Below are 24,449 nucleotides of genomic sequence, written 5' to 3'. Positions count from 1 at the left end.
TGGTTTCAAAGCACTCAGCACCACGAGTTACGTAAAATAAAGTTGTTTGACATGTCGCACTCTATGTCAAGTAAACCTCAAGAGCAGACAGGATGTTACAGTGGAGGCACCTGTTAACGAGCCTGTCTGTGATGGGCTTCCATTAAACAAGGTGCGTGTCCCCAATCACTTGCACTGAAAGGATATTTAAGAAAATTAAGGAATTATGTTAATAGCAATTCATTAAAATAGTTGAGATTTATTAAATGCACATCTCTGTTTATCTTTGTGCTTGAAAATTGTCAAAGTTTAATTAAGAAAGTTGTACTCAAGGCTGAAAAAAGCAGACCAGACTCACCCAGTGATTGTTTAAACACATTTAATTGAATTTCAACGACTGGCAAGGTTTTAGTTCAGAATTCCTGCTGTATGTTCATAGAAACAAAACATTTACTTCCATGAACTGGGTGGCAAATTCAAGTGAATTTTCCTATTTAAACCAGCTGAACCAGTTTGATGTATTTATCCAAATGATTAGCAGTGCTTGAAATGGGACAGCCTGGGTAATGGTTGGCTCCAAGTAGATGGGCCAGGCCTGGCTTGGATGTTTTTGGATCCATTTAATTGTCCTCTGTACTTGCAGGCAGCTCTGGAGGCAATCGATGAGCTGGATTTGTTTGGAGCTTGTGGAGGCCCAAGATCAGTCATCCATGTTCTTCCGGATGAGGTACAACATTGCCAGGTAATCCTGAGGGAGTGCTGGGAATCGCAATTGGTCTATTACTTGTACCGAGGTTAGAATTGGTCTTGCATATCAGTTGTACAGACTAATTCACCTTGTACTCAATCTACAGTATATTGAGCAGTACAAGGTGAAGTAGTAACAGAATGCAGAATAAAGTGTGAGAGTACAGAGGCAGTGCAGGTAGACAGTAATGTGTAAGGTAGATCTGAAGTCAATCTCAAGTCTTATTGTACAAGGGAACCATTAAATAGTCCTACAACAGCAGTACAGAAACTGTTCTTGAGCCTGGTTGTACATGCTTCCAGGGTTTGGTATCTTGTAGTAGGAGGGGTCTTTGATTATGTTGGCTGCTTTACTAAGGCAATGAGAAAGTGTATACAGAGTCCATGGAGGGTAGGATGGTCTCCGTGATGTGCCAAGAGCTCTGTCAATGTCTCTGTGATGTGCTGGGCTGTGTTGATAACACAATGGTTTCATGCACTGTGCAGTGCAGTCCCCATACCAAGCTGTGATGCTTGCCAAATTTCTTTAGCCTCCTGAAGAAGTAAAGGCCCTAGTGAGCTTCCTTTACTGTGACATCAATGTGGTTGGACCAGGGCAGGAAGTTCACTCCTTGTGTTGTATTATCTGGAAACTTGTAAAGTTAGAACTGAATTTGGCCACGTAATCATGTGTGTGTAGGGAGTCGAGTAGGAGGCTGAGAATACAGCTTCATTGCGGACCAGTGTTTAAGATATTTGATGTGGAGGTGTTGCTACCTATTCTTGTTGACTACAGTCTGTTAGTCAGGAAGTCAGGATCCAGTTGCAAAGAGAGGTGATGTGTCCCAAGTCCAGGGATTTGGAGATGAGTTTGCTGGGAATTACAGTACTGAAGGCATGACTGTATATTATAAACCATAGATGGTCCAGAGATGAATATTGGGTCAAGAGATGCCTTCTGCCATAGACCTGTTCCGGGGCAGGCAACTGCAGTGGGTCGAGGTTGTCTAGGAGGCTGGAGTTAAGGCATGCCATGACCAGCCTCTCAAAGCACTTTGTGATGGTGGATGTTAGAATTACTGGCTGGCAGCCATTGAGGCACATTACCTTGTTTCTCTTAGACTCTAGGAAATTGGTCTTCCTAAAGCAGATGGGAATCTAAGATTGATGCAGGGAAAGGTTAAAACTATCTGCAAATACCTCTGCCAACTGATCTGTGTAGGAGCTAATGACATAGTCTGGGATATAATTTGGGCCAGATGTTTTCCATGGGTTTAGTACCAAGTACAAGTACATTGGTTTGATTGCGATTAATTTATTTTTTTCTTCTTCTATTCCAGTCCATTCTTCTTTCTATGCTACCCAGAGCATCTACATCAAAAGAGATTGATGCTGGGCTGCTTTCAATTATTTCCTACCCTGCCTTTGCTGTGGAAGACGTCGATCTGGTGAATGTGACAAAGAATGAAATCATTACCAAGCTGCAAGTAAGCTCCCGTACATTGAACAACTGTGTTCTCTGCAGCTGACCAAGTTGATTTCAGTGAGATTCAACCCAAGGAATTGGGAGAATCTGGATTTGGAGACTATTGCAAGTTCAAGTTTATTGTTGTCATGGGCATACAAACACAGGGGAAAGGGTGTAGGATATGAAAATTAGCTTTTACCGGCAGCAACACTACATTATGAGGACAAATATAAATTAAAATAAACTTAAGATAACATAAATTAAACATAAGTTTTATATGCAAAAAAAAGTAACAACACTCATGTAAGATCAAAGAGAGAGAAAAAAGTTTTTTCAGTTTGATTCCTCGTGGCAGTGGGGAGAAATTGAGCCTTGATGTTTAGGTCTGTAGGCCCCAGTGTCTCCTGTTCGATGACAGCATTGAGAGGAGGGCATGGCCCACATGGTGGGGAGTTCATGATGATGGATGTTGCCTCTTATTGACTCTTATATATGTCCTTTCCAATGTCCTCGGTAAAGAATTGGTTAGGAGGGTGAAAGTGAGTGTGAGAATGAAGCAGCAGTAAACCAGTTGACAGGAAGTGGATAGTAGCACTGTGTTTATAAATGACTAGGATGAGGCAACTGAGAGCTATCTGTATAATTATATCGATTTCTCAAACATCAATTTTCGAACTTCCAGTAATTGCTCTCCCCCCTTCACTCTTTCTCTCTCTCTCACCTTTTCTCCTTACCTGCCCATCACCTCCCTCTGGTAGTCCTCCCCTTTCTTCTATGGCCTTCTGTCCTCTCCTATCAGATTCCCCCTTCTCCAGCCCTGTATCTCTTTCACCAATTGACTTACCAGCTCTTTACTAACCCTTCCTACTTTGTACTTCTTCCTCCCTTCCTCTTTATCTTCTTATGCTGACTTCTAATCTCTTTTCCCAGTCCTGATGAAGGGTTTCTGCCCAAAACGCCAACTGTTTACGCATGGCCAGGTGGTTAAGGCGTCAGTCTAGTGATCCGAAGGTCACTAGTTTGAGCCTCAGTTGAGGCAGCGTGTTGTATCTTTGAGCAAGGCACTTAACCACACATTGCTGTGCGACGACACCAGTACTAAGCTGTATTAGCCCTAGTGCCTTTCCCTTGGACAACATCGGTGACTTGGAGAGGGGAGACTTGTAGCATGGGCAACTGCCGGTCTTCCATATAACCTTGCCCAGGCCTGTGCCCTGGAAACCTTCCAAGGCACAAATCCATGGTCTCACAAGACTAACAGATGCCTATTACTCTTTTCCATAGATGCTGGCCTGGCCTGCTGAGTTCCTCAAGCATTTTGTATGTATTACTTTGATTTCCAGCATCTGCAAATTTTTTCTTGTTTGTGTATAATTATGCTGATTGTGCCAAGTGGATTTTGCAGAAAATAATTTGTTGCAGATAGTTGCAAAGGGTGATTGATAGATAAAGTGAATGGTAGAGTAGCAGATGAAATCACTGTAGGGAAGTGTAAGATTATTCACTTTGGATTCAAGAACAGTAGACTTTCTAAATGAAGGAGAAGCAGCAATAGATAGAGATGTGAATACCAAAATCAGTAAAGCAAAGAGATAATCCCTAGAGATAAAGGACATGTTGGTGGCTTTAACTCCTGGCTGCTGAAATTGTGAAGGGTAGAAATTATGCTCCAGCATTGCAAAATTCCGGTAATTCCTTTCCAGAGGCAACTCATTTCCTCCAATCCACACAGTTGCTCACTCCTGTATCATCTTTCGTAGAGAGGTATCTTGTCGAGGACAATCAAAAAGAATTGAGGGGATAGACAACGGAAACCATCTTGCAGGAAAACAAGAGGGCAGAAACTCAAGGTTAGATAACTATTATGTGAAGTTCCTTCACACAAAGGGTAGTAGGACTCTTAGCTCTGCCTCCTCCAAAATAATGTGGTGGAGTGCCATTGGAGGGCTTCATCAACTGAAATTGATTTATGTAGGCAGAAGTATTGAAGGACAAACAAGGTCAGTAATGGAAATGATGCAGGTCAGCCAGGATACCTGTACCCCTGTACCAGCCGGATGGACTGAGTGTTCACCTGTCACAAATGCTGAAGGAACTCAGCAGGCCAGGCAACATATTTAGTGATCATCTTCTTCTTCTTCGGCTGTCCATCGATTTTTGATGTTGACTGAGGCCTGGGCAAGGTTATATGGAAGACTGGCAGTTGCCCATGCTACAAGTCTCCCCTCTCCACGCCACCGATGTTGTCCAAGGGAAGGGCACTAGGACCCATACAGCTTGGCACCGGTGTCATCACAGAGCAATGTGTGGTTAAGTGCCTTGCTCAAGGACACAACACACTGCCTCAGCTGAGGCTCGAACTAGCGACCTTCAGATCACTAGACCGACGCCTTAACCACTTGGCCATGTGCCACAGCATATTTAGTCGGCAGCCGTCGATCCCAGGGGATCATGGGTTTGTGTCTCTCGTAAACTGTGTCCTCCAGGGCGCAAGCCTGGGTGGGAAGGATTGAAGAACCGGCTGTTGCCCATGTAGCGGGTTCCCCCTCTCCACGTCACTGATGTAGTCCAAGGGAAGGGCAAGCGCCGATACAGCTTGGCACCAGTGTCGTCACAGAAGCTGCCAGAGTGAAGTTGTGAACAACATCAAACTGCCTTGGGGACCTCGGCTCCAGATTTCTTCCTTGGGATTTACTCCCAAAACCTTTCCCATGGGTTTTTCTACTCCTAGGCGGGCTGCCGTCCAAGGCTTACGAGCCCCAGCTGCCTGAAAAAACTGGTTTTGAGGCACCTGTGGTCGGCCTTTGGCCCTTCTCTTGTCAGTAGAAACAGTTCTGCTGGGCCTAGTAGCTAGGTCATGCGTAGAGGCCAAGAGTTGGACTTGGTTGTCAGAGGCTGTTAGAGACATTTGGAGTTTATCTCCACTACCAACCCCAGCTATGACAACCATAGGAACCAGGCATCTACAGCATCTGTGGAGAAGAGTATAGTCGATGTTTTGGGCTGAGGCCCTTCATTAGGACTGGAGACAAAATGATGAGTCAGAGTTACAGGGGAGGAAGAAACACAAGGAGATAGGTGAAACTAGGAGGTGGGAGAGGGGTGAACTAAAGAGTTGGGAAGTTGCTTGGTGAAAGAGATACAGGGATGGAGAATGGCGAGTCTGATAGGAGAGGACAGAAGGCCATGGAAGAAAGAGAAGGGGAAGGAGACCCATAGGGAGGTGATGGGTAGGTTAAGGAGATAAGGTGAGAGAGGGAAATGGGAATGGGGAATGGTGAAGGAGGAGGGGACATTACCAGAAGTTCGAGAAATTGATGTTCATGCCATCAGGTTGGAGGCTACCCTGAAGGAATGCAAGGTGTTGCTCCTCCAGCCTGAGTGTGGTCTCATCACCACAGACAGCAGAGGAGGCCATGGACTGACATGTTGGAATGGGAAGTGGAATCCACAATGAGTCTCACCAATATTCAGGAGGCCACACCAGGAACACTGGATACAGTCCCTGGAAGGACTGTCCGGGGCCCTGAATTGTAGTGAGGGAGGAGGTGTAGGGGCAGGTGTGACATTTGTTCCACTTGCAAGGATAAATGCCGGGAGGGAGATCAGTGGGGTGGGACAAATAGAGAAGGGAGTCACTTAGGCAGTGGTCCTGCAGAAAGCAGAAAGCTGGGGGGGTGGGGGTGGGGGGAGGGCAAGATGTGCTTGGTGATACGATCCCATTGGAGATGGCGGAAGTTTCAGAGAATTATGTGCTGGACGTGGAGACTGGTGGGGCAGTAGGTGAGGACAAGAGGAACCCTATTCCTGGCAAGGTGGTGGGAGGATGGGGTGAAGGCAGACGTGCATGAAATGGAAGAGATGTGGTTGAGGGCATCGTTGATGGTGGAGGAAGGGAAGCCCCTTGCTTTGCAGAAGGAGTACATCTCCTTGCTTCTGGAACACAAAGTCTCATCCTGAGAGCAGATGTGGCGGAGACGGAGGAATTGAGAGAAGGGGATGACGTTTTTACAAGTAACAGGGGGAAGAGGTATAGTCCAGGTGGGTGTGAGAGTCAGCGGGTTTATAATAAACATGAGCAGACAAGCTGCCTCCAGAGATAGAAACAGAGAGATTGAGAAAGGTGGGGTGGGGGGAGGTGTTGGAAATGAACATAGAACATAGAATAGTACAGCACATGACAGGCCCTTTGGCCCACAATGTTGTGCCGACCCTCAAACCCTACCTGCCATATAACCCCCTACATTAAATTCCTCCATATACCTGTCTAGTAGTCTCTTAAACTTCACTAGTGTATCTGCCTCCACCACTGAGTCAGGCAGTGCATTCCACACACCAACCACTCTCTGTGTAAAAAACCTTCCTCTAATATCCCCCTTGAACTTCCCACCCCTTACCTTGAAAGCCATGTCCTCTTGTATTGAGCAGTGGTGCCCTAGGGAAGAGGCGCTGGCTATCCACTCTATCTATTCCTCTTAATATCTTGTACACCTCTATCATGTCTCCTCTCATCCTCCTCTCTGAAGAGTAAAGCCCTAGCTTCCTTAATCTCTGAAAATAATGCATACTCTCTAAACCAGGCAGCATCCAGGTAAATCTCCTCTGTATCCTTTCCAATGCTTCCACGTCCTTCCTATAGTGAGATAACCGGAACTGGACACAGTACTCCAAGTGTGGCCTAACCAGAGTTTTATAGAGCTGCATCAATACATCGCGACTCTTAAACTCTATCCCTCGACTTATGAAAGCTAACACCCCATAAGCTTTCTTAACTACCCTATCTACCTGTGAGGCAACTTTCAGGGATCTGTGGACATGTACCCTGAGATCCCTCTGCTCCTCCACACTACCAAGTATCCTGCCATTTACTTTGTACTCTGCCTTGGAGTTTGTCCTTCCAAAGTGTACCACCTCACACTTCTGCGGGTTGAACTCCATCTGCCACTTCTCAGCCCACTTCTGCATCCTATCAATGTCTCTCTGCAATCTTTGACAATCCTTTACACTATCTACAACACCACCAACCTTTGTGTCGTCTGCAAACTTGCCAATCCACCCTTCTACCCCCTCATCCAGGTCATTAATAAAAATCACGAAAAGTAGAGGTCCCAGAACCGATCCTTGTGGGACACCACTAGTCACAATCCTCCAATCAGAATGTACTCCCTCCACCACGACCCTCTGCCTTCTGCAGGCAAGTCAGTTCTGAATCCACCTGGCCAAATTTCCCTGGATCCCATGCCTTCTGACTTTCTGAATAAGCCTACCGTGTGGAACCTTGTCAAATGCCTTACTAGAATGCATATAGATCACATCCACTGCATTACCCTCATCAATATGCCTGGTCAAAGAACTCTATCAGGCTTGTTAGACACGATCTGCCCTTCACAAATCCATGCTGACTGTCCCTGATCAGACCATGATTCTCTAAATGCCCATAGATCCTATCTGTAAGAATCTTTTCCAACAACTTTCCCACCGCAGACGTAAGGCTCACTGGTCTATAGTTACCCAGATTATCCCTACTACCTTTTTTGAACAAGGGGACAACATTCGCCTCCCTCCAATCCTCCGGTACCATTCCCGTGGACAACGAGGACATAAAGATCCCAGCCAGCGGCTCAGCAATCCTTCCCTCGCCTCGTGGAGCAGCCTGGGAAATATTCCGTCAGGCCCCAGGGACTTATCCGTCCTAATGTATTTTAACAAATACAAATCTCCTCTCCCTTAATATCAACTTGCTCCAGAATATCAACCTCACTCATATTGTCCTTACTGTCATCAAGTTCTCTCTCATTGGTGAATACCAAAGAGAAGTATTCATTGAGGACCTCGCTCACTTCCACAGCCTCCAGGCACATCTTCCCACCTTTATCTCTAATCAGTCCTACCTACACTCCTGTCGTCCTTTTGTTCTACACATAATTGAAGAATGCCTTGGGGTTTTCCTTTACCCTACTCGCCAAGGCCTTCTCATGCCCCCTTCTTGCTCTTCTCAGCCCCTTCTTAAGCTCCTTTATTGCTTCCCTATATTCCTCAATATAGACCCATCTGATCCTTGCTTCCTAAACCTCATGTATGCTGCCTTCTTCCTCCTGACTAGATTTTCCACCTCACTTGTCGCCCATGGTTTTTACCTTCCTCACCAGGACAAATTTATACCTAACATCCTGCAAGAGATCTCTAAACATCAACCACATGTCCATAGTACATTTCCCTGCAAAAACATCATCCCAATTCACACCCGCAAGTTCTAGCCTTATAGCCTCATAATTTGCCCTTCCCGAATTAAAAATTTTCCTGTCCTCTCTGATTCTATCCTTTTCCATGATAATGCTAAAGGCCAGGGAGCGGTGGTCACTGTCCCCCAGATGCTCACCCACTGAGAGATCTGTGACCTGACCTGGTTCGTTACCTAGTACTAGATCTAGTATGGCATTCCCCCAGTCGACCTGTCAGCATACTGTGACAGGAATCTGTCCTGGACACACTTAATAAACTCTGCCCCATCTAAACCCTTGGAACTAATCAGGTGCCTATCAATATTAGGGAAGTTAAAGTCACCCATGATAACAGCCCTGTTATTTTTGCACCTTTCCAAAATCTGCCTCCCAATCTGCTCCTCTGTATCTCTGCTGCTACCAGGGGGCCTGTAGAATACCCTCAATAGAGTAATTGCTCCCTTCCTGTTCCTGACTTCCACCCATACTGACTCAAAAGAGGATCCTGCTATATCACCCACCCTTTCTGTAACTGTAATAGTATCCCTGACCAGTAATGCCACCCCTCCTCCCCTTTTTCTGCCCTCTCTATCCCTTTTAAAGCACTGAAATCCAGGAATATTGCGAATCCATTCCTGGCCTGGTGCCAGCCAAGTGTCTGTAATGACCACTACATCATAATTCCATGTATGTATCCAAACTCTCAGTTCATCACCTTTATTCCTGATGCTTCTTGCATTGAGGTACACACACTTTAGCTCTTCTACCTTACTACCTTTACACCCTTTATTCTGCTTCTCTTTCCTCAAAGCCTCTCTATATGTTAGATCTGGCTTTACTCCATGCACTTCTTTCACTGCTCTATTGCTCCGGGTCCCATCCCCCTCGCAAATTAGTTTAAACCCTCCTGAACCATGCTAGCAAACCTACCTGCAAGAATATTGCTCCCCCTCGTGTTCAGGTACAACCCATCCAATCTGTACAGGTCCCACCTTCCCCAGAAGAGATCCAAATGATCCAAAAATCTTAAAAACCCTGCCCCCTGCACCAACTCCTCAGCCACGCATTCAACTGCCATCTCCTCCAATCTTACCATCACTGTCATGTAGCACTGGCAGCAATCCTGAGAACGCCACCCTTGAGGTCCTGTTCTTCAGCCTTCTGCCTAGTTCCCGAAACTCTCACTTCAGGACCTCATCCCTCTTCCTGCCTATGTCGTTGGTGCCAACATGTATCACGACTTCTGGTTGCTTTCCCTCTCGTACCAGGATGTCGTGCACCCAGTCAAAGACCCTGGCATCCGGGAGGCAACAAACCATACGGGTGTCCTTCTCACGTCCACAAAATCTCCTGTCTGCTCCCCTGACTATAGAGTCTCCAATGACGACAGATCTCCTCTTCTTCTTCCCACCCTTCTGCACCACAGGGTCAGACTCAGTGCCAGAGGCCCTGCCACCGTGGCTCATACCTGGAGCAGGTAAATTTGATGGCAGAGTGGAAATTGGAGGGAAAGTTGATGAAGTCAGTGCATTCTGCATGGGTGCAGGAGTCAACCCCAATGCAGTCATCAGTGTAGCGTAGGAAAAGTTGGGGAGTGACACCAGTGTAGGCTTGGAACATAGACTGTTCCACAAAACCAACAAACAGGCAGGCATAGCTGGGACCAATGCGAGTGCCCATGGACGTGGGAAGAGCCAAAGGAGAAATTATGAAGAGTGAGGGTAAGTTCTGCCAGACAGAGGAGAGTGGTGGTGGAGGGGAACTGTTTGGGTTTGGTGTCCAGACAGAAATGAGAGAGCTTTGAGGCATTCCTGATGGGGGATGGAGGTGTATAGGGACTGGACATCCGTGGTGAAAATAAGATGATGGGGGCCAGGGTTCTCGAAATCATTAAAAAGATCTGGAGCGTGTGAGGTGTCACAGATGCAGGTAGGTAGGATCTGCACTAGGGGGGATAAAACAGAGTCGAGGTATGCAAATATGAGTTCAGTGGGGCAGGAACAAGCTGAAACAATCGGTCTACTTGGACGGGCAGGTTTGTGGATCTTGGGTAGGAGGTAGAAACAGGAAGTGTGGGGTGAGGGAACTATGAGGTTGGTGGCAGTGGTTGGGAGGTCCAGAGCTAATCAGGCCGGTAAGGGTCTCGATCCAAAATGTCGACTGTACTCTTTTCCATAGTTGCTGCCAGGGCTGCTGAGTTCCTCCAGCATTTTGTGTGTGTTGCTTGGATTTCCAGCATCTGCAGATTTTCTCTTGTTTGTGAGTGTTTACCTACATCCTTTCCTCTCTTGTGATTGGGGCTGTCTATGTCCACCTGTAGAGGTTGCTGCAACTCACCATGGAAGGAGAACGAGAAGCCTCTGGTGAGCTGATTAACAGTTACCCCAGGTGAAAGGCCGAATCATTCAAAGGACTGTTTTATTTGTCTGATGTCTGTGGAACTGTGCAGGACATGTTCTCTGAGGTCAATGAGCACTAGAGCACTACATTTTGTTCATTTTATTTAAAAATATTTTATACAGCAGCCTACCTGTTGGACCTTTAGCCTTCATAGATTGTGTCTAACTGGTACATTTATCTGTGTATTGTGAGGCAAAGCTTGCGGGTCAGGTGGGAATTCCCTGGAAAACATTTGTATGGGGTGGACACTGTGTCACTACATAACAGATTTATCTCTAATGATAACTTCATATTTTGCAGTGGTATGTGATCCAGCCTATTGTGCTTGCCCTGCCCACGTTTTGTTAGTGATTGTTTAACTTCTGTTGTACAGGGACGATATGGCTGCTGTCGATTTCTAAGGGATGGATACAAAACTCCAAGAGAGGTTGGTATACAGAGATTACTTTATGTTGCATATTAATTGATACGTGCATCATTTGACCAAATGGGAAATCTGCAAAAATCTGTGAGTCAGATCCTAGTAGTTCGAGGGAGTGAGGGCAACTTAGCTTAGCTCCAATGCATGTAGTTTGTGTTTCAGAATTCTGCGTTTCAGCACTGTAGCATGTGCATACGGAAAGCTGTTGCAGTCACTTTTTCATTTATTAATTTTTCAAGAGTTTTGCAGGGAAGTACGGTGGATTCTAGTTAATTGGGACACATTGGGACCAGTACATTTTGGCCCAATTAAGCGTTTGCCCCAGTTAGCCAAAGTTTCATGGAAATAGTTAAAAGGTAAAAAAGGGAAGTTACCATTTAACGGAGTAACATATTATGTATTTGAATGAAAACAGAATAAGTTAGAACACTGTCAGTACTACTACAGAACTATAAAGCTGTATATTTGTTCCTAATAGTTATCGATGGAGGAATTTATCCAGCGTACACTGATGTAAATGAACAAAGTCAGTGCAGACACCTAGTATAGATAATGGACTGTCTTCACACAATCCTTTCTTCTAAATCTTCATTTTCATTGTAACATTCAAGGTGATTGCTAATGCCTTCAAATTCTTCGTAGTTCCTTTCTTGTTAAAGCAATGAAATCATTTCATTTTCACTCCTGGCCATTTCTGGCATCACCAAACCTGAATTCTCGAAACTTGCAGTGAGCAAAACAGTTCTGAGTTGTCTTGCTGTTTATTTCTCATCAACCATCAGTGACAAAAATCACTGCTTTTACAACACAAACACATGCAACTGACCCTTGTTAAAAACTGTTGGCTTTAAGCACAGTGTCGTGTCTAACAGCCACACAAGTGCCTGTGACTAATGACAGTTAGAAACTGTTTGGTGACAGCCTCCATCCCCAATTACACGGCATAGTTCCCGAACAAACAAAGGGAATCCTGGCTATTTTATTGATTAGTTCTTGTTCTTTAAGAGTTAGCTGCCCCGATTAACTAATGGCCCAATTATCCAGAATCCACTGTATTTATTATTTGTCTTGCCCAGTTGGCTATGAAGAAGTAAGGGTGAGCCACTGCAGTCCTTCCGATAAAGTTGCATTCCCAGTGCCTATAGGGAGAGAGTTCAAATACTTGGATCCAGAGATGATGAAAGAATGGTTTTATATTTCCCGGTCACCTGATGAACAACATAGAGGGGTAACTGTAGGTAGTGGTGATCTCTTACACCTGATGCCTTTGTTGTGTTGGTGATAGAGATCACAGATTTGAAAGGTGCTATTGCAGTTGTCTGGGTGAGTAACGAGTCCACACAGAAGGCAGTATGTACCTTGGTGGGCAGAATGGATTTTTTTTGTGTATTGCATACACTGCCAATCAGGTGGGATGCTGTGTCCTGGATAATTTAGAATTTATTCCAGACGCACGGGTGAGATTAGCACTTCATATCTGGCCCTTCAGCTTTATGCTGTGTATCCATTGTGCTCAATCCGTTTGACACAATTGCTGACCTTCACAAGACAGGTAAGTAATGCTAATGACTTTGATGTTTTTCGTAACAGATTAAAATCACAACTTTCTGTTAACTTCCACTTTTAACTTGGCTTTATGGGATTTTGTTTTTATTTTTAAGTCTATTACTTAAACAGTATTTTAGAAGCATTTAGAATTGGTGGACGATGTGTGACAGCTCAAGTTGTGAGTGGCAATTGGACACTGTGAGGGTGAGGCCTTTGTATGTGCTCTCTGCAGCCTTGCTCCCACCATGGACCACAGAGCTTTCGGAAATCTTTTGGTGGTGATACTGAGACCTTATCTGAAACCATATGAAGGCAAGTGTGGTAGTGAGATGAGATGAGTATGATCTATGGTAGTAGATGAGATGAGTATGAGCTGTGGTAGTTAGATGAGATGACTATGATCTGTGGTAGTGAGATGAGATGACTATGATCTGTGGTAGTGAGATGAGATAAATATGATCTGTGTTAGTGAGATGAGTATGATCTATGGTTGTGAGATGAGATGAGTATGATCTGTGGTGATGAGATGAGTATGATCTGTGGTAGTGAGATGAGATGAGTATGATCTGTGGTAGTGAGATGAGATGAGTATGATCTCTGGTAGTGAGATGAGATGAGTATGATCTCTGGTAGTGAGATGATAGTATAATCTGTGGTAGTGAGATGAGTATGATCTCTGGTAATGAGATGAGTATGATCTGTGTTAGTGTAATGAGATGAGTATGATCTGTGGTAGTGAGATGAGTATGGTCTGAGGTAGTGAGATGAGTATGATCTGTGGTAGTGAGATGAGTATGGTCTGAGGTAGTGAGATGAGATGAGTATGATCTGTGGTAGTGAGATGAGTATGGTCTGAGGTAGTGAGATGAGATGAGTATGATCTGTGGTAGTGAGATGAGATGATTATGATCTGTGGTACTGAGATGAGATGATTATGATCTGTGGTACTGAGATGAGATGAGTATGATCTGTGGTACTGAGATGAGATGAGTATGATCTGTGGTAGTGAGATGAGATGAGTACGATCTGTTGTAGCGAGGTGAGTATGATCTGTGGTAGTGAGATGAGATAAGTATGATCTGTGGTAATGAGATGAGTATGATCTGTGGTAGTGAGATGAGTATGATCTGTGGTGATGAGATGAGTATGATCTGTGTTAGTGAGATGAGATGAGTATGATCTGTGTGAGTGAGATGAGTATGGTCTGTGGTAGTGAGATGAGTATGGTCTATGGTGATGAGATGAGTAAGATCTGGGGTAGTGAGATGAGTATGATCTGTGGTACTGAGATGAGATGAGTATGATCTGCGGTAGTGAGATGAGAATGAGTATGATCCATGGTGATGAGTTGAGTATGATCTGTGGTAGTGAGATGAGATGAGTATGGTATGTGGTAGTGAGTTCAGATGAGTATGATCTGTGGTAGTGAGATGAGTTGATTATGATCTGTGGTAGTGATATGAGTATGATCTGTGGTAGTGAGATGAGTTGATTATGATCTGTGGTAGTGAGGTGAGAATGAGTATGATCCATGGTGATGAGATGAGTATGATCTGTGGTAGTGAGATGTGATGAGTATGATCTGTGGTTGTTAGATGAGATGAGTATGATCTGTGGTTGTTAGCTGAGATGAATATGAACTGTGGTTGTTAGATGAGTGTGATCTGTGGTAGTTAGATGAGATGACTATGATCTGTGGTAGTGAGTTGAGATGATTATGATCTGTGGTAGTGAGATGAGTATGATCTGTGGTAGTGAGATGAGTATGATCTGTGGTAGGGAGATGAAATGAGTATGGTCTGTGGTGATGACATGAGTATGATCTGTGGTACTGAGATGAGATGAGTACGATCTGTGGTAGTGAGATGAGGTGAGTATGATCTGTGGTGATGAGATGAGAATGATCTGTGTTAGTGAGATGAGATGACTATAGTCTGTGGTGATGAGATGAGTAAGATCTGTGGTAGTAAGATGAGATGATTATGATCTCTGGTACTGAGATGAGATGGGTATGATCTGTGGTAGTGAGATGAGATGAGTATGATCTGTGGTAGCGAGGTGAGTATTATCTGTGCTAGTTAGATGAGAAGTATGATCTGTGGTAATGAGATGAGTATGATCTGTGGTAGTGAGATGAGTATGATCTGTGGTAGTGAGATGAGTGTGATCTGTGGTAGAGAGATGAGATGAGTATGATCCGTGTTAGTGAGATGAGATGAGTAAGCTCTGTGGTAGTGAGATGAGTACGAACTGTGGTAGTGCGATGACATGAGTATGATCTGTGGTGATGACATGAGTATGATCTGTGGTGATGACATGAGTCTGATCTGTGTTGATGAGATGAGTATGATCTGTGGTAGTGAGATGTGATGAATATGATCTGTGGTAGTGAGATGAGATGAGTATGATCTGTGGTAGTGAGATGATAATATAATCTGTGGTAGTGAGATGAGTATGATCTCTGGTAATGAGATGAGTATGATCTGTGTTAGTGTAATGAGATGAGTATGATCAGTGTTAGTGAGATGAGATGAGTATGATCTGTGGTAGTGAGATGAGATGATTATGATCTGTGGTACTGAGATGAGATGAGTATGTTCTGTGGTAGTGAGATGAGATGAGTATGATCTGTGGTAGTGAGATGAGTATGATCTGTGGTACTGAGATGAGATGAGTATGTTCTGTGGTAGTGAGATGAGATGAGTATGATCTGTTGTAGCGAGGTGAGTATGATCTGTGCTAGTGAGATGAGTATGATCTGTGGTAGAGAGATGAGTATGGTCTTTGGTAGTGAGATGCGATGAGTATGGTCTGTGGTGATGAGATGAGTAAGCTCTGTAGTGAGATGAGTATGAACTGCTAGTGAGATGACATGAGTATGATCTATGGTGATGACATGTGTCTGATCTGTGGTGATGAGATGAGTATGATGTGTGGTAGTGAGATGAGTTTGATCTGTGGTAGTGAGATGAGTTTGATCTGTGGTAGTGAGATGAGTATGATTTGTGGTAATGAGATGAGTATGATCTGTGTTAGTGTAATGAGATGAGTATGGTCTGTGGTAGTGTAATGAGATGAGTATGATCTGTGGTGGTGAGATGAGATGATTATGATCTGTGGTACTGAGATGAGATGAGTATGTTCTGTGGTAGTGAGATGAGATGAGTATGATCTGTTGTAGTGAGGTGAGTATGATCTGTGCTAGTGAGATGAGATAAGTATGATCTGTGGTAATGAGATGAGTATGATCTGTGGTAGTGAGAAGAGTATGATCTGTGGTAGTGAGAAGAGTATGATCTGTGGTAGTGAGAAGAGTATGATCTGTGGTAGTGAGATGAGTATGATTTGTGGTAGTGAGATGAGTATGATTTGTGGTAGTGAGATGAGTATGATCTGTGGTAGGGAGATGAGTATGGTCTTTGGTAGTGAGATGCGATGAGTATGGTCTGTGGTGATGAGATGAGTAAGCTCTGTAGTGGGATGAGTATGAACTGCTAGTGAGATGACATGAGTATGATCTATGGTGATGACATGAGTCTGATCTGTGGTGATGAGATGAGTATGATGTGTGGTAGTGAGATGAGTTTGATCTGTGGTAGTGAGATGAGTTTGATCTGTGGTAGTGAGATGAGTTTGATCTGTGGTAGTGAGATGAGTATGATTTGTGGTGATGAGATGAGTATGATCTGTGGTAGTGAGATGAGGTGAGTATGGTCTGTGGTAGTGAGATGTGATGAGTATGTTATGTGGTAGTGAGATGAGATGATTATGATCTCTGTTACTGGGATGAGATGAGTATGAACTGTGGTACTCAGATGAGATGAGCATGATCTGTGGTAGTGAGATGAGTATGAGTATGATCTGTGGTAGTGAGATGCGATGAGTATGATCTGTGGTAGTGAGATGAGTTGATTATGATCTGTGGTAGTGAGATGAGATGAGTATGATCTATGGTAGTGAGATGATGTTAGTATAATCTCTGGTAGTAAGATGAGTATGATCTGTGATAATGAGATGGGTATGATCTGTGTTAGTGAGATGAGTATGATCTGTGGTGATGGGATGAGTATGGTCTGTGGTAGTGAGATGAGTATGGTCTGTGGTAGTGAGATGAGATGAGTATGATCTGTGGTGATGAGATGATTATGGTCTGTGGTAGTGAGATGAGATGATTATGATCTCTGGTACTGAGATGAGATGAGTATGATTTGTGGTACTGAGATGAGATGAGTATGATCTTTGGTGATGAGATGAGTATGATCTGTGGCAGCGAGGTGAATATCATCTGTGCTAGTGAGATGAGATGAGTATGATCTGTGGTAGTGAGATGAGATGATTATGATCTCTGGTACGGAGATGAGTATGATCTGTGGTGATGAGATGAGTATGATCTGTGGTAGCGAGGTGAGTATGATCTGTGTTAGTGAGATGAGTATGGTCTGTGGTAGTGAGATGAGATGAGTATGGTCTATGGTGATGAGATGGGTTAGATCTGGGGTAGTGAGATGAGTATGATCTGTGGTGATGGGATGAGTATGATCTGTGGTAGTGAGATGAGATGAGTATGATCTGTGGTAGTGAGATGAGATGAGTATGATCTGTGGTCGTGAGATGAGATGATTATGATCTCTGGTACTGAGATGAGATGAGTTTGATCTGTGGTGATGAGATGAGTATGATCTGTGGTGATGAGATGAGTATGATCTGTGGTAGCAAGGTGAGTATGATCTGTGCTAGTGAGATGAGATGAGTATGGTCTGTGGTAATGAGATGAGTATGATGGGTGGTAGTGAGATGAGATGATTATGATCTCTGGTACTGAGATGAGTATGATCTGTGGTGATGAGATGAGTATGATCTGTGGTAGTGAGATGAGTATGATCTGTGTTAGTGAGATGAGTATGGTCTGTGGTAGTGAGATGAGATGAGTATGGTCTATGGTGATGAGATGGGTAAGATCTGGGGTAGTGAGATGAGTATGATCTGTGGTGATGAGATGAGTATGATCTGTGGTAGTGAGATGAGGTGAGTATGTTCTGTGGTGAGATGAGATGAGTGTGATCTGTTGTAGTGAGATGAGGTGAGTACAATCTGTGGTAGTGAGATGAGTATGATCTGTGGTAGTGAGATGAGGTGAGTATGATCTGTGGTAGTGAGATGAGATGACTATTGTCTGTGGTAGTGAGATGAGTATGATCTGTGGTAGTGAGATGAGATGAGTATGGTATGTGGTAGTGAGTTCAGATGAGTATGATCTGTGGTAGTGAGATGAGTTGATTATGATCTGTGGTAGTGATATGAGTATGATCTGTGGTAGTGAGATGAGTTGATTATGATCTGTGGTAGTGATATGAGTATGATCTGTGGTAGTGAGATGAGTATGATCTGTGGAAGTGAGATGAGTACGAACTGTGTTAGTGAGATGACATGAGTATGATCTGTGGTGATGACATGAGTCTGATCTGTGGTGATGAGATGAGTATGATGTGTGGTAGTGAGATGAGTTTGATCTGTGGTAGTGAGATGAGTATGATCTGTGGTGATCAGATGAGTATGATCTGTGGTAGTGAGATGAGTATGATCTATGGTTATGAGATGAGTATGATCTGTGGTGATGAGAAGAGTATGATCTGTGGTGATCAGATGAGTATGATCTGTTGTAGTGAGATGAGTATGATCTATGGTTATGAGATGAGTATGATCTGTGGTGATGAGATGAGTATGATCTGTGGTAGTGAGATGAGTATGATCTATGGTTGTGAAATGAGATGAGTATGATCTGTGGTAGTGATAGGAGTATGATCTGTGTTAGTGAGATGAGTATGATCTGTGGTAGTGAGATGAGATGAGTATGATCTGTGGTAGTGAGATGAGGTGAGTATGATCCGGGGTGATGAGATGAGTATGATCTGTGTTAGTGAGATGAGACGACTATAGTCTGTGGTGATGAGATGAGTAAAATCTGTGGTAGTAAGATGAGATGATTATGATCTCTGTTACTGAGATGAGATGAGTATGATCTGTGGTAGTGAGATGAGATGAGTATGATCTGTGGTAGCGAGGTGAGTATGATCTGTGCTAGTTAGATGAGATAAGTATGATCTGTGGTGATGAGATGAGTATGATCTGTGGTAGTGAGATGAGTATGATCTGTGGTAGTGAGATGCGGTGAGTATGATCTGTGGTAGTGAGATGAGTTGAGTATGATCTGTGGTAGTGAGATGAGTTGATTATGATCTGTGGTAGTGAGAGGTGATGAGTATGATCTGTGCTAGTAACATGTGATGAGTATGAACTGTGGTTGTTAGATGAGTATGATCTGTGGTGATGACATGAGTCTGATCTGTGGTGATGAGATGAGTATGATCTGCGGTAGTTAGATGAGATGAGTATGATCTGTGATAGCGAGATGAGTATGATCTGTGGTAGTGAGATGAGTATGATCTGTGGTAGCGAGGTGAGTATGATCTGTACTAGTTAGATGAGATGAGTATGATCTGTGGTGATGACATGAGTATAATCTGTGGTGATGACATGAGTCTCGTCTGTGGTGATGAGATGAGTATGGTCTGTGGTACTGAGGTGAGATAAGTACGATCTGTGCTAGTTAGATGAGATGAGTATGATCTGTGGTAGTGAGATGAGTATGATCTGTGGTAGCGAGGTGAGTATGATCTGTGCTAGTTAGATGAGATGAGTATGATCTGTGGTAGTGAGATGAGTATGATCTGTGGTAGTGAGATGAGATGAGTATGATCTGTGGTAGAGAGATGAGATGAGTATGATCTGTGGTAGAGAGATGAGATGAGTATGATCTGTGGTAGTGAGATGAGATGAGTATGGTCTGTGGTGATGAGATGAGTAAACTCTGTGGTAGTGAGATGAGTATGAACTGTGGTAGTGAGATGACATGAGTATGATCTGTGGTGATGACATGAGTCTGATCTGTGGTGATGAGATGAGTAAGATCTGTGGTAGTGAGATGAGATGAGTTTGATCTGTGGTAGTGAGATGAGTATGATCTGTGGTGAAGTGAGATGAGTATTATCTGTTGTTGTGAGATGAGATGAGTATGATCTGTGGTAGTGCGATGACATGAGTATGATCTGTGGTGATGACATGAGTATGATCTGTGGTGATGACATGAGTATGATCTGTGGTAGTGAGATGAGATGAGTATGATCTGTGGTAGTGAGATGTGATGAATATGATCTGTGGTAGTGAGATGATATAATCTGTGGTAGTGAGATGATAATATAATCTGTGGTAGTGAGATGAGTATGATCTGTGTTAGTGTAATGAGATGAGTATGATCTGTGGTGATGAGATGAGTATGATTTGTGGTAATGAGATGAGATGATTATCGTCTGTGGTACTGAGATGAGATGAGTATGATCTGTGGTAGTGAGATGAGATGAGTATGATCTACATAGATAGAAAATAGGTGCAGGATTAGGCCATTCGGCCCTTCGAGTGTACCGCCATTTATTATGATCATGGCTGATCATCCAACTCAGAACCCCGCCCCAGCCTTCCCTCCATACCCCCTGACCCCCGTAGCCACAAGGGCCATATCTAACTCCCTCTTAAATATAGCCAATGAACTGGCCTCAACTGTTTCCTGTGGCAGAGAATTCCACAGATTCACCACTCTCTGTGTGAAGTAGTTTTTCCTAATCTCGGTCCTAAAAGGCTTCCCCTCTATCCTCAAACTGTAGCCCCTCGTTCTGGACTTCCCCAACATCGGGAACGATCTTCCTGCATCTAGCCTGTCCAATCCCTTTAGGATCTTATACGTTTCAATCAGATCCCCCCTCAGTCTTCTAAATTCCAACGAGTACAAGCCCAGTTCATCCAATCTTTCTTCATATGAAAGTCCTGCCATCCCAGGAATCAATCTGGTGAACCTTCTTTGTACTCCCTCTATGGCAAGGATGTCTTTCCTCACTGCACACAATACTCCAGGTGTGGTCTCACCAAGGCCTTGTACAACTGTAGTAGTACCTCCCTGCTCCTGTACTCGAATCCTCTCGCTATATATGCCAGCATACCATTCGCCTTTTTCACCACCTGCTGTACCTGCATGCCCACTTTTAATGACTGGTGTATAATGACACCCAGGTCTCGTTGCACCTCCCCTTTTCCTAATCGGACACCATTCAGATAATAATCTGTTTTCCTATTTTTGCCACCAAAGTGGATAACTTCACATTTATCCACATTAAATTGCATCTGCCATGAATTTGCCCACTCACCCAACCTATCCAAGTCACCCTGCATCCTCTTAGCATCCTCCTCACAGCTAACACTGCCACCCAGCTTCGTGTCATCCGCAAACTTGGAGATGCTGCATTTAATTCCCTCATCCAAGTCATTAATATATATTGTAAACAACTGAGGTCCCAGCACTGAGCCTTGCGGTACCCCACTAGTCACCGCCTGCCATTCTGAAAAGGTCCCTTTTATTCCCACTCTTTGCTTCCTGTCTGCTAACTAACTCTCCATCCACACCAATACCTTACCCGCAATACCGTGTGCTTTAAGTTTGCACACTAATCTCCTGTGTGGGACCTTGTCAAAAGCCTTCTGAAAATCCAAATATACCACATCCACTGGTTCTCCCCTATCCACTCTACTAGTTAGATCCTCAAAAAATTCTATGAGATTCGTCAGACATGATTTTCCTTTCACAAATCCATGCAGACTTTGTCCGATCATTTCACCGCTTTCCAAATGTGCTGTTATCACATCCTTGATAACTGACTCCAGCAGTTTCCCCACCACCGACGTTAGGCTAACCGGTCTATAATTCCCCGGTTTCTCTCTCCCTCCTTTCTTAAAAAGTGGAGTTACATTAGCCACCCTCCAATCCTCAGGAACTAGTCCAGAATCTAACGAGTTTTGAAAAATTATCAACTGTTGTAGCGAGGTGAGTATGATCTGTGCTAGTGAGATGAGATAAGTATGATCTGTGGTAATGAGATGAGTATGATGTGTGGTAGTGAGATGAGTATGATCTGTGGTAGTGAGATGAGTATGATCTGTGGTAGTGAGATGAGATGAGTATGATCTGTGGTGATGACATGAGTATGACCTGTGGTGATGACATGAGTCTGATATGTGGTGATGAGATGAGTATGATGTGTGGTAGTGAGATGAGTATGATCTGTGCTAGTGAAATGAGATGAGTATGATCTGTGCTAGTGAGATGAGATAAGTATGATCTGTGGTAATGAGATGAGTATGATCTGTGGTAGTGAGAAGAGTATGATCTGTGGTAGTGAGAAGAGTATGATCTGTGGTAGTGAGAAGAGTATGATCTGTGGTAGTGAGAAGAGAATGATCTGTGGTAGTGAGATGAGATGAGTATGATCTGTGCTAGTGAGATGAGATAAGTATGATCTGTGGTAGTGAGATGAGTATGATTTGTGGTGATGAGATGAGTATGATCTGTGGTAGAGAGATGAGTATGGTCTTTGGTAGTGAGATGCGATGAGTATGGTCTGTGGTGATGAGATGAGTAAGCTCTGTAGTAGTGAGAAGAGTATGAACTGTGCTAGTGAGATGACATGACTATGATCTATGGTGATGACATGAGTCTGATCTGTGGTGATGAGATGAGTATGATGTGTGGTAGTGAGATGAGTTTGATCTGTGGTAGTGAGATGAGGTGAGTATGGTCTCTGCTACTGGGATGAGATGAGTATGAACTGTGGTACTCAGATGAGATGAGCATGATCTGTGATAGTGAGATGAGTATGATCTGTGGTAGTGAGATGCGATGAGTATGATCTGTGGTAGTGAGATGAGTTGATTATGATCTGTGGTAGTGAGATGAGATGAGTATGATCTATGGTAGTGAGATGATGTTAGTATAATCTGTGGTAGTAAGATGAGTATGATCTGTGGTAATGAGATGAGTATGATCTGTGTTAGTGAGATGAGATGAGTATGGTCTGTGGTGATGGGATGAGTATGGTCTGTGGTAGTGAGATGAGTATGGTCTGTGGTAGTGAGATGAGATGAGTATGATCTGTGGTGATGAGATGAGTATGGTCTGTGGTGATGAGATGAGTATGGTCTGATGATGATGAGATGAGTATAATCTGTGGTAGTGAGATGAGATGAGTATGGTCTGTGATGATGAGATGAATATAATCTGTGGTAGTGAGATGAGATGATTATGATCTGTGGTGAGATGAGTATGATCTGTGGTCGTGAGATGAGATGAGTATGATCTCTGGTCGTGAGATGAGATGATTATGATCTCTGGTACTGAGATGACATGAGTATGATCTGTGGTAGTGAGATGAGTATGATCTGTGGCAGCGGGGTGAATATGATCTGTGCTAGTGAGATGAGATGAGTATGGTCTGTGGTAATGAGATGAGTATGATCTGTGGTAGTGAGATGAGATGATTATGATCTCTGGTACGGAGATGAGTATGATCTGTGGTGATGAGATGAGTATGATCTGTGGTGATGAGATGAGTATGATCTGTGGTAGCGAGGTGAGTATGATCTGTGTTAGTGAGATGAGTATGGTCTGTGGTAGTGAGATGAGATGAGTATGGTTTACGGTGATGAGATGGGTAAGATCTGGAGTAGTGAGATGAGTATGATCTGGAGTAGTGAGATGAGTATGATCTGTGGTAGTGAGATGAGGTGAGTATGGTCTGTGGTGAGATGAGATGACTATGATCTGTGGTAGTGAGAGGAGTATGATCTGTGGTGATGAGAGGAGTATGGTCTGTGGTAATGAGATGAGTATGATGGGTGGTAGTGAGATGAGATGATTACGATCTCTGGTACTGAGATGAGATGAGTATGATCTGTGGTACTGATATGAGATGATTATGATCTGTGGTGATAAGATGAGTATGATCTGTGGTAGCGAGGTGAGTATGATCTGTGTTAGTGAGATGAGTATGGTCTGTGGTAGTGAGATGAGATGAGTATGGTCTATGGTGATGAGATGGGTAAGATCTGGGGTAGTGAGATGAGTATGATCTGTGGTGATGAGATGAGTATGATCTGTGGTAGTGAGATGAGGTGAGTATGGTCTGTGGTGAGATGAGATGAGTATGATCTGTTGTAGTGAGATGAGGTGAGTACAATCTGTGGTAGTGAGATGAGTATGATCTGTGGTAGTGAGATGAGGTGAGTATGATCTGTGGTAGTGAGATGAGATAAGTATAATCTGTGGTAGTGAGATGAGATGACTATTGTCTGTGGTAGTGAGATGAGGTGAGTATGATCTGTGGTAGTAAGATGAGATGATTATGGTCTCTGGTACTGAGATGAGATGAGTATGATCTGTGGTAGTGAGATGAGTATGATCTGTGCTAGTCAGATGAGATAAGTATGATCTGTGGTAATGAGATGAGTATGATCTGAGGTAGTGAGACGAGTATGATCTGCGGTGATGAGATGAGTATGATCTGTGGTAGTGAGATGAGATGAGTATGATCCGTGTTAGTGAGATGAGATGAGTATGATCTGTGGTAGTAGGATGAGTATGGTGTGTGGTAGTGAGATGAGTATGGTCTGTGGTAGTGAGATGAGATGAGTATGGTCCGTGGTGATGAGATGAGTAAGATCTGTGGTAGTGAGATGAGTATGAACTGTGGTAGTGAGGTGACATGAGTATGATCTGTGGTGATGACATGAGACAGATCTGTGGTGA

The 24,449-nt window shown here is 43.8% G+C and overlaps 1 protein-coding gene across 5 annotated transcripts in view; it reads left to right on the top strand.

The window, feature by feature from the left end:
• The window catches only part of LOC140199215 (phosphorylase b kinase regulatory subunit alpha, liver isoform-like), a 213,253-nt gene that overhangs the window by 49,736 nt on the left and 139,068 nt on the right, over positions 1 to 24,449 (top strand). For all 5 annotated transcript variants that reach the window (XM_072260901.1, XM_072260902.1, XM_072260903.1 and 2 more), the window contains exons 8-10: positions 623 to 721; positions 2,046 to 2,192; positions 11,168 to 11,221. In XM_072260901.1, coding sequence (XP_072117002.1) covers positions 623 to 721; positions 2,046 to 2,192; positions 11,168 to 11,221 — 300 coding nt within the window. The remainder of the gene's footprint in view (positions 1 to 622; positions 722 to 2,045; positions 2,193 to 11,167; positions 11,222 to 24,449) is intronic.

The sequence above is a fragment of the Mobula birostris genome, chromosome 6, assembly GCF_030028105.1.
Source record: "Mobula birostris isolate sMobBir1 chromosome 6, sMobBir1.hap1, whole genome shotgun sequence".
Taxonomy (NCBI): domain Eukaryota; kingdom Metazoa; phylum Chordata; class Chondrichthyes; order Myliobatiformes; family Myliobatidae; genus Mobula; species Mobula birostris.
This window is presented reverse-complemented; position numbering and strand designations above follow the sequence as displayed.